Raw genomic sequence first — 12600 nt, forward strand, 5'->3', positions numbered from 1 at the left:
AAAAAAAAAAAAAAAAAAAAAAAAAAAAAAACAGGTTAATGCCTGTAGCTCAACAACTGTTCGAAGAACAAAAAGTTACCAAAATGGAAAAAGTAGGTTTGCACCTCCATATGGGTTTGACTTTTTTGAACTTGTTGAAGTGCTTCAATCGCCACCAAGTGAGCTGCATTTCTCCTCCATACAGTTCCTTTGCTGTCACTAAGACATCCTAGAATAAGTATTTTGAATAGGAATTCCTCCAAGCCATGACGTAACTGACATAAAAATAAATGTAGTGAAACAAATTATAAGTGACACACAGTTAGCACTGTATATAATAGTGCATGTTATAGTATAGTATGGTTTTTCATAAAACCTACTGCTGCAATATCAATGTGCAAAAGTACAGGGTCCTGCTCTGTCAGAAGAGCTAGTCTTTCAGACAGGGTTTGGATAAATCCATCCATGTCAACGCAGGGCTCGATTAGTCTGATTGTTAGACAGGTGGCTGTTGGAAACTCTTTTTTGAACTGCTCAAATAGACGCTTGACATATAGTGACTTTCCTGCAGAGAAATAGAAAAGAGTATCAGCATAATGTTTGTGAACAACATGAAACGCAACCTATTTTACTTCCATCTCATATACTCAATGACAACTTTTTAGGAAACATAGATGGTTGGAGGAAAGGGATTTAAAAATAAGAGGCAATTATAACACCAGCCCAGAAGCCCCTTCAAAATAAAGCCCCTTCAAATGCAATGACAAAGCAAATTATTACAGCTTGACAAAACACTTTTTTTTCAATAACATGCACCTATAAATCATGCACATTAAGTCAAGAATATGCATTAAAAAATAAAAAAGAGTCAATTTTGTTCATGTTGACTACAAAAATCTAAAACATACCAACAGCTGGACGTTCGGATGAAATCATCCAGATGGAGAGCTGTCCTGGATAGACTTCTGAATAGGGAACAAGCTCAGATGGGATACGGAAGTGATGGCGAAGATAGTTTTTTATTCTTTCTGTAGATATACTGAGACCTGTTTGTACTTTATAGTTGCTGAAGAAAGAAGGAACATATCTATCCTGGTTTACAGGACAGACCATCACTAGACGGTAATGAGGCCCAGCACTCTTTTCTAGTGTCTCAAAGCATTCCACCAGTGCCACACTCACATCATAAGTCAGTGAACCTGGATTAACCAGAGTGTAAATCTTCTGATGATTGCTTGCAGTTCCTTGGGATCCTAGACATCGGCGGAGGAAAATCTCTACCTCCTCTTCAGTTGTCTCTTCCTGGCACATAAATACCTCATCAGCTGTTGGAAGAGGATGCTCTGGACTCTCTGTGTAAAAAGACAGAGTTGTGCTAATCAATTCCGCAACAGGGCATTGGACAAGGTTTGGCCTTCCCTCTTGTAGAACAGGAGGAATCTTGCGTTTGATGTAAATTTGATTCATGGCAGACAGATTGGACAGGAAATGTCCAAGTGTTACCACATCCACATGGTGGGTAAGGAACCTGGACATGTTCTCTTTAAATTGCTGCCACAGGTCCTCTAAGCATTCAGTACCAACATCTAGTAAACTGAAGCCTAAAGGCAGGTCAAAATCACTGTTTTGTTCTGATTCCTCTGCCATGTCATCTTGCACCATAGATTCTGTCTCTGTTGCTTTTTCAAAGGCCTCTCGTATGTCATTTAAGGTACAGTCTGGTTTAATAGGAGTCAAAAGATGCCACATTTGTTGTGGCACAGTTTTCCTTTTGATGCCAAAGCTGTTGATCCATTCACAAAGAAAAACAATTTGCTCTGAGGTGTAATGATTCAATGCATAATGCTGAGAGCGTATCTTAGCTAAGTGGTTACACCAGTCTTTATGAAAGTTCTCCAGAGAACGACACAGTTTTTGAAGCTCATCTTCAACCTCACCATGATATGCAACACACTTGTTCAACAGGGTAAAGCTAACTTGAATGCAGGGTTGATCTTGGTGGTTGCATATTATCTGTGCCCTCCAGTTTCGAAAGAGCATATTGCCTGATGTGCGCATCTGAAGGAGGATGCGGCCCATCCTCTGGACTCCTTCAAAAACCTACAAGATGAAAATAGGGCTAAGTCTCCACAAAACTAATGACCATTTATTTGAATAAACTGATGCAAATATAGAGATCTGGTCTTTTATTGGAACTTTATGTTTTCAGATATCAGTGGTTTAATATTTCATGCAAAAAGCTGGTGAACAATTGTGATAATAGACCCACTTGAGTAAACTTGTTGACTTGCTCCCTTCCATGCTCCCCTTTAGATATCAGCATGAGCTTATTCTGTAGCTCTAAGAGTTCATTAAGATTGTATGTCTTCTCACCGTATGCTTGTTCATTCTTTGTCACCTTCACGCAAAAGACATTGTCCAAACCTGTCTACAAACATATCACAAGAAGACACTGTTCTTTTACTAAACAGATGCTCACAATCTTACCTGTTGCATAGCATGTTTGTTTAGTGGAATATTTTAACTGATTTAAAGAAACATTTTTGTGGATGTTAAAAAAAAAAAAAGATATTAAGCACTGAAAATTTTTATACTAGTATCTACTCACTTTCCCATTGAAATCTTCAGGCCAGCCCACATGATACACGCCTTCAGTGTTTATATCTGAGGCCATGGACAAAGACGATTTCTCAACAGAGCCATGAGTCTCCCTTAAACCTTTCAGCCAATCCAACCACCGCCTGGAGTCTACCTGTATAAAAGATTTAAATTTAAAGTTTTAGATTGCATTAAAAAGAAGCATAATTCAACACCTATTAAATGAAAGATTAGAGGTGTACAGAACAATTTAAAATAATTATTGTATTGGTTAAGTGTGCAGAAACTAACCAATTTATCCACGAGTTTCTTATCTTTGTCAAGGATGTCCCATACTTGCTTAGCACAGTCAATAAACTCTTCAAATCCTGCATGTTTTGGTAGTGAGTAAAGCAAAGGGCCATAGCCCATCACAACAGTCTCGAAACTGGCTAGCCTATCAATGTCTGCATCATTCTCTCCAGCAGAAATTGTGGCCAATTCCATAAAGACTTTCAGGTCCTTTAAACCTAGTTGAAACATATTGAATATGAAGATCTTTTTCACATTACAACACTATAAAACAGATAAATCCCCAAAATCTTACTTTCAATTTGCGTTTTGACCCATTTGATCAGATTATCACTTTCCAAGAAAGCCTTCAGACAGGCTGTGTGCTGGCGTTTGACATCTGCCAGTTTTTTCCTGGCTCTGATGAGGTCATCACTTAGCGAACCCAGAGTGTTTTGTTTGAAGGAGTCATCTATCTATATATAGAAGAATAAAATGTTCACGAATCTAAACAAACATACATTCATGCTAAATATAATGCAATCACAAAAATTATTGGTTTATTACCACTTGAATCAGGCTATGAATATGGCTGAAGTCGCCTTGTAATTCCAGTTTATCTTTGATTTTCAGAATGACCTCAGCAGATTCTGCAGCATGGTAAAGGTGTCTGTATTCTTGAATCTGATTGAGCCGATACTCTAGCCAGTTCTCATCCAGAGCCTGATGGCTTTTCAGCATAGTGGCCATCAAAGTAAGCTCTTTCTTTAAACAATCTCCTTCACCCCTGTCCCCACACCATTTCAAAGCTTGGTCAACCTCCTTAAAACAAGTTTCTCCAACTGCAATCCGTAGACCAAGGCTGAGGAAGTCAGTGAGACAAGGCTTCCAGATTCTGTCATGGACATCTGTAAGGTCTAGTGACAAAAGGTAAGGACCAGGCATATAGTATTCCATTGCCTTTTCTCGCCATAAAGATAGAAGGAGGTCGCTGGTCTTCACTTCATGCATCTCCCGTGCCATGTCTAGGACTTGAGGATCAACATTGTAGAATAACACTCGCCTTGTGTTGTTTTTGCCAAGATCCTCTTTACAGAAATATCTCTGCACTTCCACCAGTTTGTCCAGAGTTACCATCTGCAGGTTGGTTTTGACCATGTCTTCAAGGGAAGAAACCTCTGGTACTGAAGAAAATTATGACATATTAAATATATATATAACAAACGTTTTTGTTTAATGCAATCCTAGGTTTCAAAATGTTTGAAAACCCCTGTCCAAAGGTAACTTCCTTACCATCTACAACATCAGTAATCTTCCCCAGCATTTTAATAAGGATGGTCATGAACTCCTTCTGTTTTTCTAAGGCTTTCAAGTCATCTTCTCTTTGATTGAGTAGATCTGACACATTGATTGAGATTTTCTCTTCTTTGTTGTTCTTCTTATCTAATATCAAAACAAACAAAATGATGAATAAGCTTGTGCCTAACGAGTCTTCTATAAGTTTTAATGATACTAAATGCATCACACTTACACTGGTTGTAAAGCTTCTGAAATTGATTTTTAGACTTAAGGATGGTCTTAAGGTGGCCCAGGGGTATACTTCCCTGACAAAGGGTCTGAATCAGAAAACTAAAGAATGACTGAGAATCTGCTATTAAATGACTGGCATCTTCTTCCAACTTCCACTTATTCTGATTGTCTGTAGAAATTAAACATAAGCCACAACGTTACAGAACAACAGCTGCCCCTAAGGTATTTATGTAGGTATATACATGAAGGATTCTTAAACTGTCTCAAAGTATTCTTTCTCTGACTATTCACTTTGTTGTTAGACTATATTAAAACCATGAAACTTATGAGAACTGGTCACTGTACCTTGAGACAAGAGAAAGTTGATTGCTGACTGTGGGTCCAGCAGACGACCTTCAAGATTCTCTCCAAAGCGAGCTGCTGACTCCACAATAATGGAGGACACAACAGGCCATGAAATGGACTTAGTGAAAAGAAGGCGTAAAAGGTTTCCTTCCTTATTTGCCTGCAAGAAAGAAAAAAAAGACTACAACAAAAAGGCACCAGAACAAGATGTACACGTAAATAAAAATACACTAATCCAATTAAAAAAAAAAAAAAAAAAGAAAACAAGAGAGTGACATACATTACAACAATACAGCAAAAATAATAAACAATATAATTCTTTCAGCATGAAAAGTTGACATTACCTTACACTGGTTCTTAACAGCAGCCTGACACATCTCTTTGAAACAAGACTGAACATTTGCATGACTATTCTCGATAGTCTTTCCTGACATCTCCAGACAGCATACAACTATCTTGTCAGTGTCAGAGATCTGAAAAACAAAAGGAGGATGGTGACATACATTACGTACAATTTTCAACGTATATACTTCTAAAATAAAGTTTATATCTTACTTGGGACAGTCTCAGTCTCAGGTCTTGGTCTAATAAACCCTTCCAGCTTTCAGAAACGCCTGGTATTGAACACTCAATCCCATACAAATCACTCCACAACTACAAAGAAGAATTAACAAAACCAACAATTATTATTTTATAGATCTAGTCACTTACCAAGTTCTCTGACCTGAACATTTGCATAGTAGAAAAATAATTGGTCTAAAGAAGTTTCACATTTTAAAAGTTTAGCATAACTTTTAAGTTGATCGGTTGTACTAATTACTCCACCTGTATTTCTTTAGGGTAAGCAATTTTAGACTCCTTCATCAGAGGATTGTGTAGCAGCCCATCTCTCCATTTACTGAAATCCATCTGAATTTTATTAAGCAAAGACAAGAGCTGATTTTGCTTTTGTTTAATTTCCTCTCCACCCTGAAAAATCAAACAATTTGCTTAGAGACACAATACCACCCTTAAAATTACTCTCAAGAAGATCTCAATGATACAGTACCTTTGAAAAATAATCATGAAGAATTTCAGCCGTTTTAAGTAGGAGTTGGAATGAGAGCACTGTGACTCTGTATTGTGGGACAAGTCGAGTGATTTTGCAAACACTCATGTGAACATTTCTGCAACACCAAAGGTTTAGGCAAGATAACTTGGACTCCGTGATTCTGTGATTAAAGAAATTCTGCATTAATACCTGCCTAATATCAAAGTTTTAAGACCAAGCTTACTATGTTTAATAAATACCACATTTAATAAACTTGCACACCGTTCTCTATCCTCCTCAACCCTCTTCAACAAGAGGTTCAGAACCTTTTCAGTTGCCTGCAATTTAAAAAGCAAACATTTATTGGTATGAAAATGTTCTCTCTGTGCAAAATGCAAAACCTGTGGAGCAAGCTATAGAATGTGCCCTAAATCAAACACCTCAAGGTTGTTGTCTGTATGGTTGGAATCAGTGTTTTGTTCAGTCTCCTTCATTCTGAACATCATGCTCTGGATCAGGAGTTCAGGAACAATTCCAGTCAGCTCAGCAAATTCAGAGACGTCCTCAAAAGCCACCATGGAAAGCCAGCTTTTCAACAAGTAAGCATTATCTTTGGTCATTGATGAGTGATCTTTAATCAGCTGGAGGACCATCCTGCAAATTTAGGAATACATGTATCATGTATCTGTCATATTTATGTTCAATTCATTATTTAATTTTGATAATAAAAGTGCTCCACTAAAAGTATTCAGACAGACCTCCTTTTGTCAGGGAAATATCTAATTCTTTCCCTAAAATATGGGTAATGTATGCCTTCAAGCCCTGCCCAACTCTGCTCATCCTTAACTGAGCCTGGATCTGACTTTGCCCCTGGCTTTCTCAGTAAATGAAGGACAGGAACAAGTAACAACGCTTCTGAGATCAGCTCCCTTGCACATAGATTCATCAGCCCCATCATAGTGCTGCAAAGACACAAAAAATTATGATGATTATTCTGGTCTTTTAAGACATACCCATTCAATCTGTAACAAATAACAACTATTCGGTAGAAAAGCCTTTGCTTTATACTTTGTATTAGGGGAAACAAATAAAATCAAATTCTCTAAAACCATAGATTTGTCAAATATACCTTACTCACAAGTTAATTAAAGGTATAGCTGTTAGGGTTGTTTGCATTTCTTCAAAAGAAGCAGTCCTTTCAGAGACCACTTGGCAGAGTCTGCCCCAACCCTTTGTGCCGAGATCCACATCACAGCCACAGCACACCTGGAACACTGAGAGGGCCACTTCCAATGATTTGATCCCAGTTGAGCTCGCTGATTTTTTTTCTTTTGAATCTTCTTTCAAAATCATACTCAGTTTAGCAGAAATCAGATCTGAGACCTAAAACAAAGATAAACCCACCTACAGTCATTTTACTCTGCTGTAGTTTTCTTAAACGGAATAAAGCATTAAAATGCTCACACATACTTTTATTGGAGATGGCACGAGACCCTCAGGGAATTGCACCCGGTATGACTGAAAACCATTTTGGTAATCATTTAGTTGTTGTATAAATGTCTTGTTACTCTCAAGGTTAGATGGCTGCCATTTCTGAAAAACACTGTCCAGTAACACACGAGCAGAGGTCTCCCAGCCTTTGCAAATGTCTTTTTTTTCAGACTGAAACAAACTCTTCAACCAATCTTGAACAGATCCTGGGTTTGAACAGCTTATATAGCCTTCATAAAGGTGAAGTTCTGGAAAATACAACATCAAGATCAGGCATTATCATACCATGTACAGGAAATAGTCCAAAAAACAATTTTCAGATTTTGGTACCTTTCACAGTATTGTCTGCAGGGATCTCAACATTTCTCACTGCTATTTCCATGGTCTGCATTTGTTTCTGATGCACTGCATAAGCATACTGTATTGTCAAACCCCTCACAGTGCTTTCAGGAACTGAAAATGTTGCTTCAATCAAACAGCCATCCTGGCGTAGGCCCCTGAGTAACAAAAAAAAAAAAACATGACAATAAAATATTCTCACAATTTACAACACAAAGATCTCATGACTTAACATCAGTTTCATGTTCTTGTGCATATTGCGTTTGCCAGGCTATGCTATACCTAATTGATTTATCGGTAAGCCCCGCCCTCCTTAGTTACTGTTGCGAACTCGGACAAACAAACGGAGTTGCTAACTGTCTTACAATGACAACTGTCAGTGTGAAAATCTTGTCCCTATTACTTTTTGATACATTTTGGACACAGAAGGACCACCGCTGAAGTGGGACTTAAATATGCCATGGATGAGGGATATATAGAAGATTTTAAAATAAATATTGTGGGTATTAATTTGGAAGCGAGGGTTTACAGATCACAATGCAATCGGGAGAAGCCTCATGTCACGTTCGTCACGATCGCAGATAACAACATCCCAGATCAACACTGTTCATGTATTGCAGAGTACGATTAAATTAATTTACATTTAACCAGTTTAATATAAAGAGACAGTGAAATGTAGACCTTAGTTTATGTGTTTTTGCCCTACACTGTACAAGACGCGATAACAGTCCACTATTTAGATTTGTATGGACTCACCCACTGTAACGTTAGCTAGTTTTAGTGAGATACCTTGCTAAAGCACAAGATGACATTAACGTTCTGCCTGAGCAGATGAAAATTGTAACTTAATGAAAGTATGACAACCAGAAAACAAACGTTTTTGTCTTCATTGGGATTTGGGTGAATGCTTTGGGACATTTTGCTCCGTTTTGGTTGAATTTTTTGGTTAATTTTGGTATGACAACCAGAAAACAAATCTCAGGATACCTGGAATCACTGTAACAAGTACCCAAGGCACATTGTTTTTCCATTTTTGAAACACAAACCCCATAAAAAAGATGCAAGCTTCGGATTTTCTAATGTTTCTCTATGGCAATGAAACCTACAGATGTCCAAGTTCTGCTCCCTGTGCAACTGATACTCGACTGCCATTGGCTCACCTGCGTTCGAGGGGAGCGGCTTACCGATAGTTCAATTGTGTGTACTGTATATAGGAAATTAAATGAAAATGGAAATTAAGGAGAAACTTACCTAATATTTTTAATCTCAAGTTTAAAAGCTTGATTCAGTGGAAATTGAACAAGCAACAAGGAACCATACACTTTGTTAAATCTGAATCTTTTGTCCAGAACAGCATAAATGTAGAAGGTGAACATTGTTGATTCAGCTGGATGCCTCACGGGTGAAGGTTTTCTAAAAAAATACAAAAAATATATATAATTTATATATATATATATATATATATATATATATATATATATATATATATATATATATATATATATATATAATATATATATATATCATCAGAAGTCATACATCTTAGGTCAAATTTCTGACATAACCACAAGGCTCCAAACCTCTGAGCTCTTTTGCTTTCCATTGTGCTGTCCTGATTCACTGCTGTCTGATTTCTCTTCTCCTTAGATTCTTTAGTCTTTCCTGCTGCAGCAGCTGCTGCATACACTTTTGTTTCTTCTGTTCCTGACTTGACTTGGTCTTTCTGTGAATCTCCTCCTGAATGTTTTTTCTTTGTGTCTGCATCTTTCTGCTTATTTCCATCTTGTTCTCTGCAACAATCTGAGAGTGTGGTCCTTTCTTTTGTCTCCTCTGTAGGTTCTGTTGTTTTACTCACTTTTCTTTTCTTCCTCTCAACACCTTCATCCTTTTCTCCATCACTTTCATTTCCTTTGTTCCCTGACAGGCCAGTTTCCACCTCCATCTCAACATTCTCAGGACCGAGTTCTGTTGGCTGTAACACTTCTGTGATCTCAGTGTTACCATCGAGCTCTGTCTGTGTCTGCTGTGTTGCTTGACTAACAGTCTCCGTCTGAGTCTCCTTGTTTTCCAGCCCAATTGGGCTTGTTTGAGTCTGAGCATCTTCACTCAGCAGTTCAGGCTCTGTTGTGCCCGTGCTGTGCCCTCCATGGCCTCTGGATCTGGATCTGGCTGGGCTTGGGTGACTAGTATGCTTGCATTTCGTTTGGCTCTGCGAACGTGTTCTGGATGAAGATGTCCTATCATCTCTTTTTTGGGCCACCTTCTTCTGTGCACCTGGCTTTCCTTTCTCTCCACTCTTTCTCTTTCTTGTCATTTTCTATGATCTCACAGCTTGTGGCTTCCTGGTTGTTGCAAAAGAATTTCAAGTGTCAACGATACTCTAAGATAAATATTTTATAAATATGTATAATATATAAAAATATACACAACCATTTTTGCATTTTTTCATGTCAATAGTCTGCTTTATAGAAACCACAGACTGACCAGGTTAAGGCCAACCATGATTTTAAGTTTAAGGTTATTATGGTCTTATTGCGAAAACCACGGATAAAATGGTTATTATACAACGAATGCGGAAATTTTTCATAAAGGATTATAGAATATTGTATTGCTTCAATGACTGCAACTACATATCTTCTAAAGTCCTAACAAGATTTTATGTTTTTTCATCAGCTCAAAACTTAAGTCTCATAACCATCTCTGCTCATCAATACCAACTTCCCCATAACTTCTCTAAGGTTTCTAACAACTTCCTCATAACTTCTCTTAGGTTTCCTTTTTCAGAAATAATAGGCCTATTGCCTCACACATTTCCTGAAAAAAGAAATCTAAAATCTGTCTAAATCAAACAGGTCTAAATACAGTTAAATGAGGGCAAATTTGAGTGAAATATAGAATTCAAAACAGCACATTAGAAAAAAATAGATGAATCATAAACCTCGTTTGCAACAAAACGAGTGTCTATAATATCAACAACAACATACATTATGACTTACCTGAATGAATCCTTGGCATTGTAAAAAGATGACACATACATGTTTTGGAGAGTCACTCTCCCTGAATAGTCATCACTCCTGTCAGCAAACCGATCTATTCGCTGCAGTTCCCCTCAGTTCAGCTTCTTACTGCATTCGCTACACTTTCAGTTTCGTTTCACCAGCTGGTTTCTAGACACTGGCCGTGCCCTCTTAACCACTACGAAAGCTTCACTCATGAATATTAATCGTATCTTTAAAGGTGCTGTATGTAAGATTTTGACTCTACTAACGCATACAATACCATAATATGTTTGCAGATATATATAAACAATGCTACAGTCAGTTATTCTCCTCTGATAATAAACTGTTTATTAAATAACTGGGCGGAGCTACATGAATATTCATGAGTTTCCTGTTCGGCGTTCGCAGTATATTAAGTAATTTTTGTTGGGTAATAATGTTTTAATTTGAGAGTCTGTAAAACTGTTGATAACTGATATAAATGCATCTTTGGTGGCATAATAAAGTTTCTGTCTCATTCCTTATTGTTTGTTTAGTTGGTAGCCTACATAACTTGTTACTATTAATGTTATTCTTTTTACTTAATTCATTAATGGTGAAATTAGAAACCATGCTGTAATTTCAGAATGTTTTAGTCCTATCACTCTTAAGAAAAATAGTTTAAACAGTACCAGAAAAGGGTTCTTCGGCTTGTAACAATAGCAGAACCCTTTTTAGTGCTAAATAGAACCCTTTTTATAGGGTTCCAAATAGAACCATGCTTTGAAAATGCTATATAGGACCTTAATGGTGTTTTAAATAACATTTTTAATGATAGTTTTTCATTAATATTAGTATATTTATATAATTAGTATTAGTATTATTTGTATATATTGTTTATTAATAATGTGTTTTTTTTTTTTTTACCTCTCTATCTGCCTGGTCTTATAATATATTGAATGTCTATTAGGGTTTTACATTAAATCAACGATGACAACAACGTGTCAATTAGGTACTTTTATTTTATTTGATGACCTGAAATTGTAGCAAAAATTACAGTGTTCTAACAGTTATTAGCAGAATACATTAATGAATGACAATGGACACAGAACATAAATAAATGCTTGAAGTAAAATATAACATAAAATAGTTTATTGAAGACCAAGCTCCAGTGAAATATCTTCACAATGCTCAATGATGCCTTTAAGTTAATCATTACAGTATATGTATTTCGATGTGACTGAATGGCAGTTTCTCTCTGCAGATGATGTGGATGTGCCAGCATCTGAAATGCACAATTGAGTTTAGATATGTGTCTCCTTTCATTTGTTTATGTGAAAACAGTTGTTTATGAAAGCCAAAAGTATATGTGAGCACTTCACAATGTTAAAAGGAAGTCATAGGATAGCTGGGTATGTTAATGCATAAACCCTAGTAATAAAAAAAAAATTAACAAAATGGACCATCAATTCAATATCTTTGTTACTTACTTAGTGAAGAAGAGGAGAGTAGTATCCTTAACTGAATAGAGCTGATCACACTTACATGTTCTCTTAAACTAAAAACAGAAAAGACATAGAAAAACCAATTAGCATTGGAAAGTTATAATTTATAGACACTTTAAGAAAGAAATTATTTACCTGTTGAGAGTGTGTTGACAGTCTGTGTAGTAGAATGGCTGAGTTCCAAAAAATCAGTAATGAGGCATCTTAGAGTGCAGCCTCCATTAGGTTTTTACATGAAAACAACAACAACAATAACAACAACAGCAGCATGTTGTGTGAATTAAGTATGTTTTTATTGACACGCAAAATTGTCAGTGCTCGTGACAACAGTTTTTAGCTGAATACATTAATGACAGTTGACACTGAACATGAATAAATACATAATACATAAAATACATAGTCCATCATTTTAGTGTGATTAAGTGGTGATTTTTCTCACAGATGATGAGGTTGTGGGATGTGATACATCTGTGGAGAAGAAGAGAGATGTTTCCACAGCTTAACAGAGCTGCACACACTTATCAAAAACTAAAAA

At 36.7% G+C, this 12600-nt stretch overlaps 1 protein-coding gene across 1 annotated transcript in view; it reads right to left on the reverse strand.

The window, feature by feature from the left end:
• LOC109105179 (E3 ubiquitin-protein ligase rnf213-beta-like) overlaps positions 1–10737 on the reverse strand; it is a 29805-nt gene extending 19068 nt beyond the window's left edge. The window contains exons 1-24 of the mRNA XM_042735907.1: positions 10579–10737; positions 9163–9924; positions 8834–8995; positions 7574–7740; positions 7223–7491; positions 6891–7135; positions 6511–6714; positions 6193–6406; positions 6035–6090; positions 5771–5933; positions 5548–5691; positions 5278–5376; positions 5067–5195; positions 4723–4882; positions 4379–4546; positions 4141–4290; positions 3415–4031; positions 3164–3323; positions 2869–3086; positions 2588–2731; positions 2249–2407; positions 888–2079; positions 360–544; positions 105–254 (exon numbers count right to left, since the gene is read on the reverse strand). Of these exons, the coding sequence (XP_042591841.1) occupies positions 105–254; positions 360–544; positions 888–2079; positions 2249–2407; positions 2588–2731; positions 2869–3086; positions 3164–3323; positions 3415–4031; positions 4141–4290; positions 4379–4546; positions 4723–4882; positions 5067–5195; positions 5278–5376; positions 5548–5691; positions 5771–5933; positions 6035–6090; positions 6193–6406; positions 6511–6714; positions 6891–7135; positions 7223–7491; positions 7574–7740; positions 8834–8995; positions 9163–9896 (5889 nt within the window). The 5' untranslated portion in view covers positions 9897–9924; positions 10579–10737. The remainder of the gene's footprint in view (positions 1–104; positions 255–359; positions 545–887; positions 2080–2248; positions 2408–2587; positions 2732–2868; positions 3087–3163; positions 3324–3414; positions 4032–4140; positions 4291–4378; positions 4547–4722; positions 4883–5066; positions 5196–5277; positions 5377–5547; positions 5692–5770; positions 5934–6034; positions 6091–6192; positions 6407–6510; positions 6715–6890; positions 7136–7222; positions 7492–7573; positions 7741–8833; positions 8996–9162; positions 9925–10578) is intronic.
• Between the last annotated feature and the right edge of the window lie 1863 nt (positions 10738–12600).

Source organism: Cyprinus carpio, chromosome B12, assembly GCF_018340385.1.
Source record: "Cyprinus carpio isolate SPL01 chromosome B12, ASM1834038v1, whole genome shotgun sequence".
Taxonomy (NCBI): domain Eukaryota; kingdom Metazoa; phylum Chordata; class Actinopteri; order Cypriniformes; family Cyprinidae; genus Cyprinus; species Cyprinus carpio.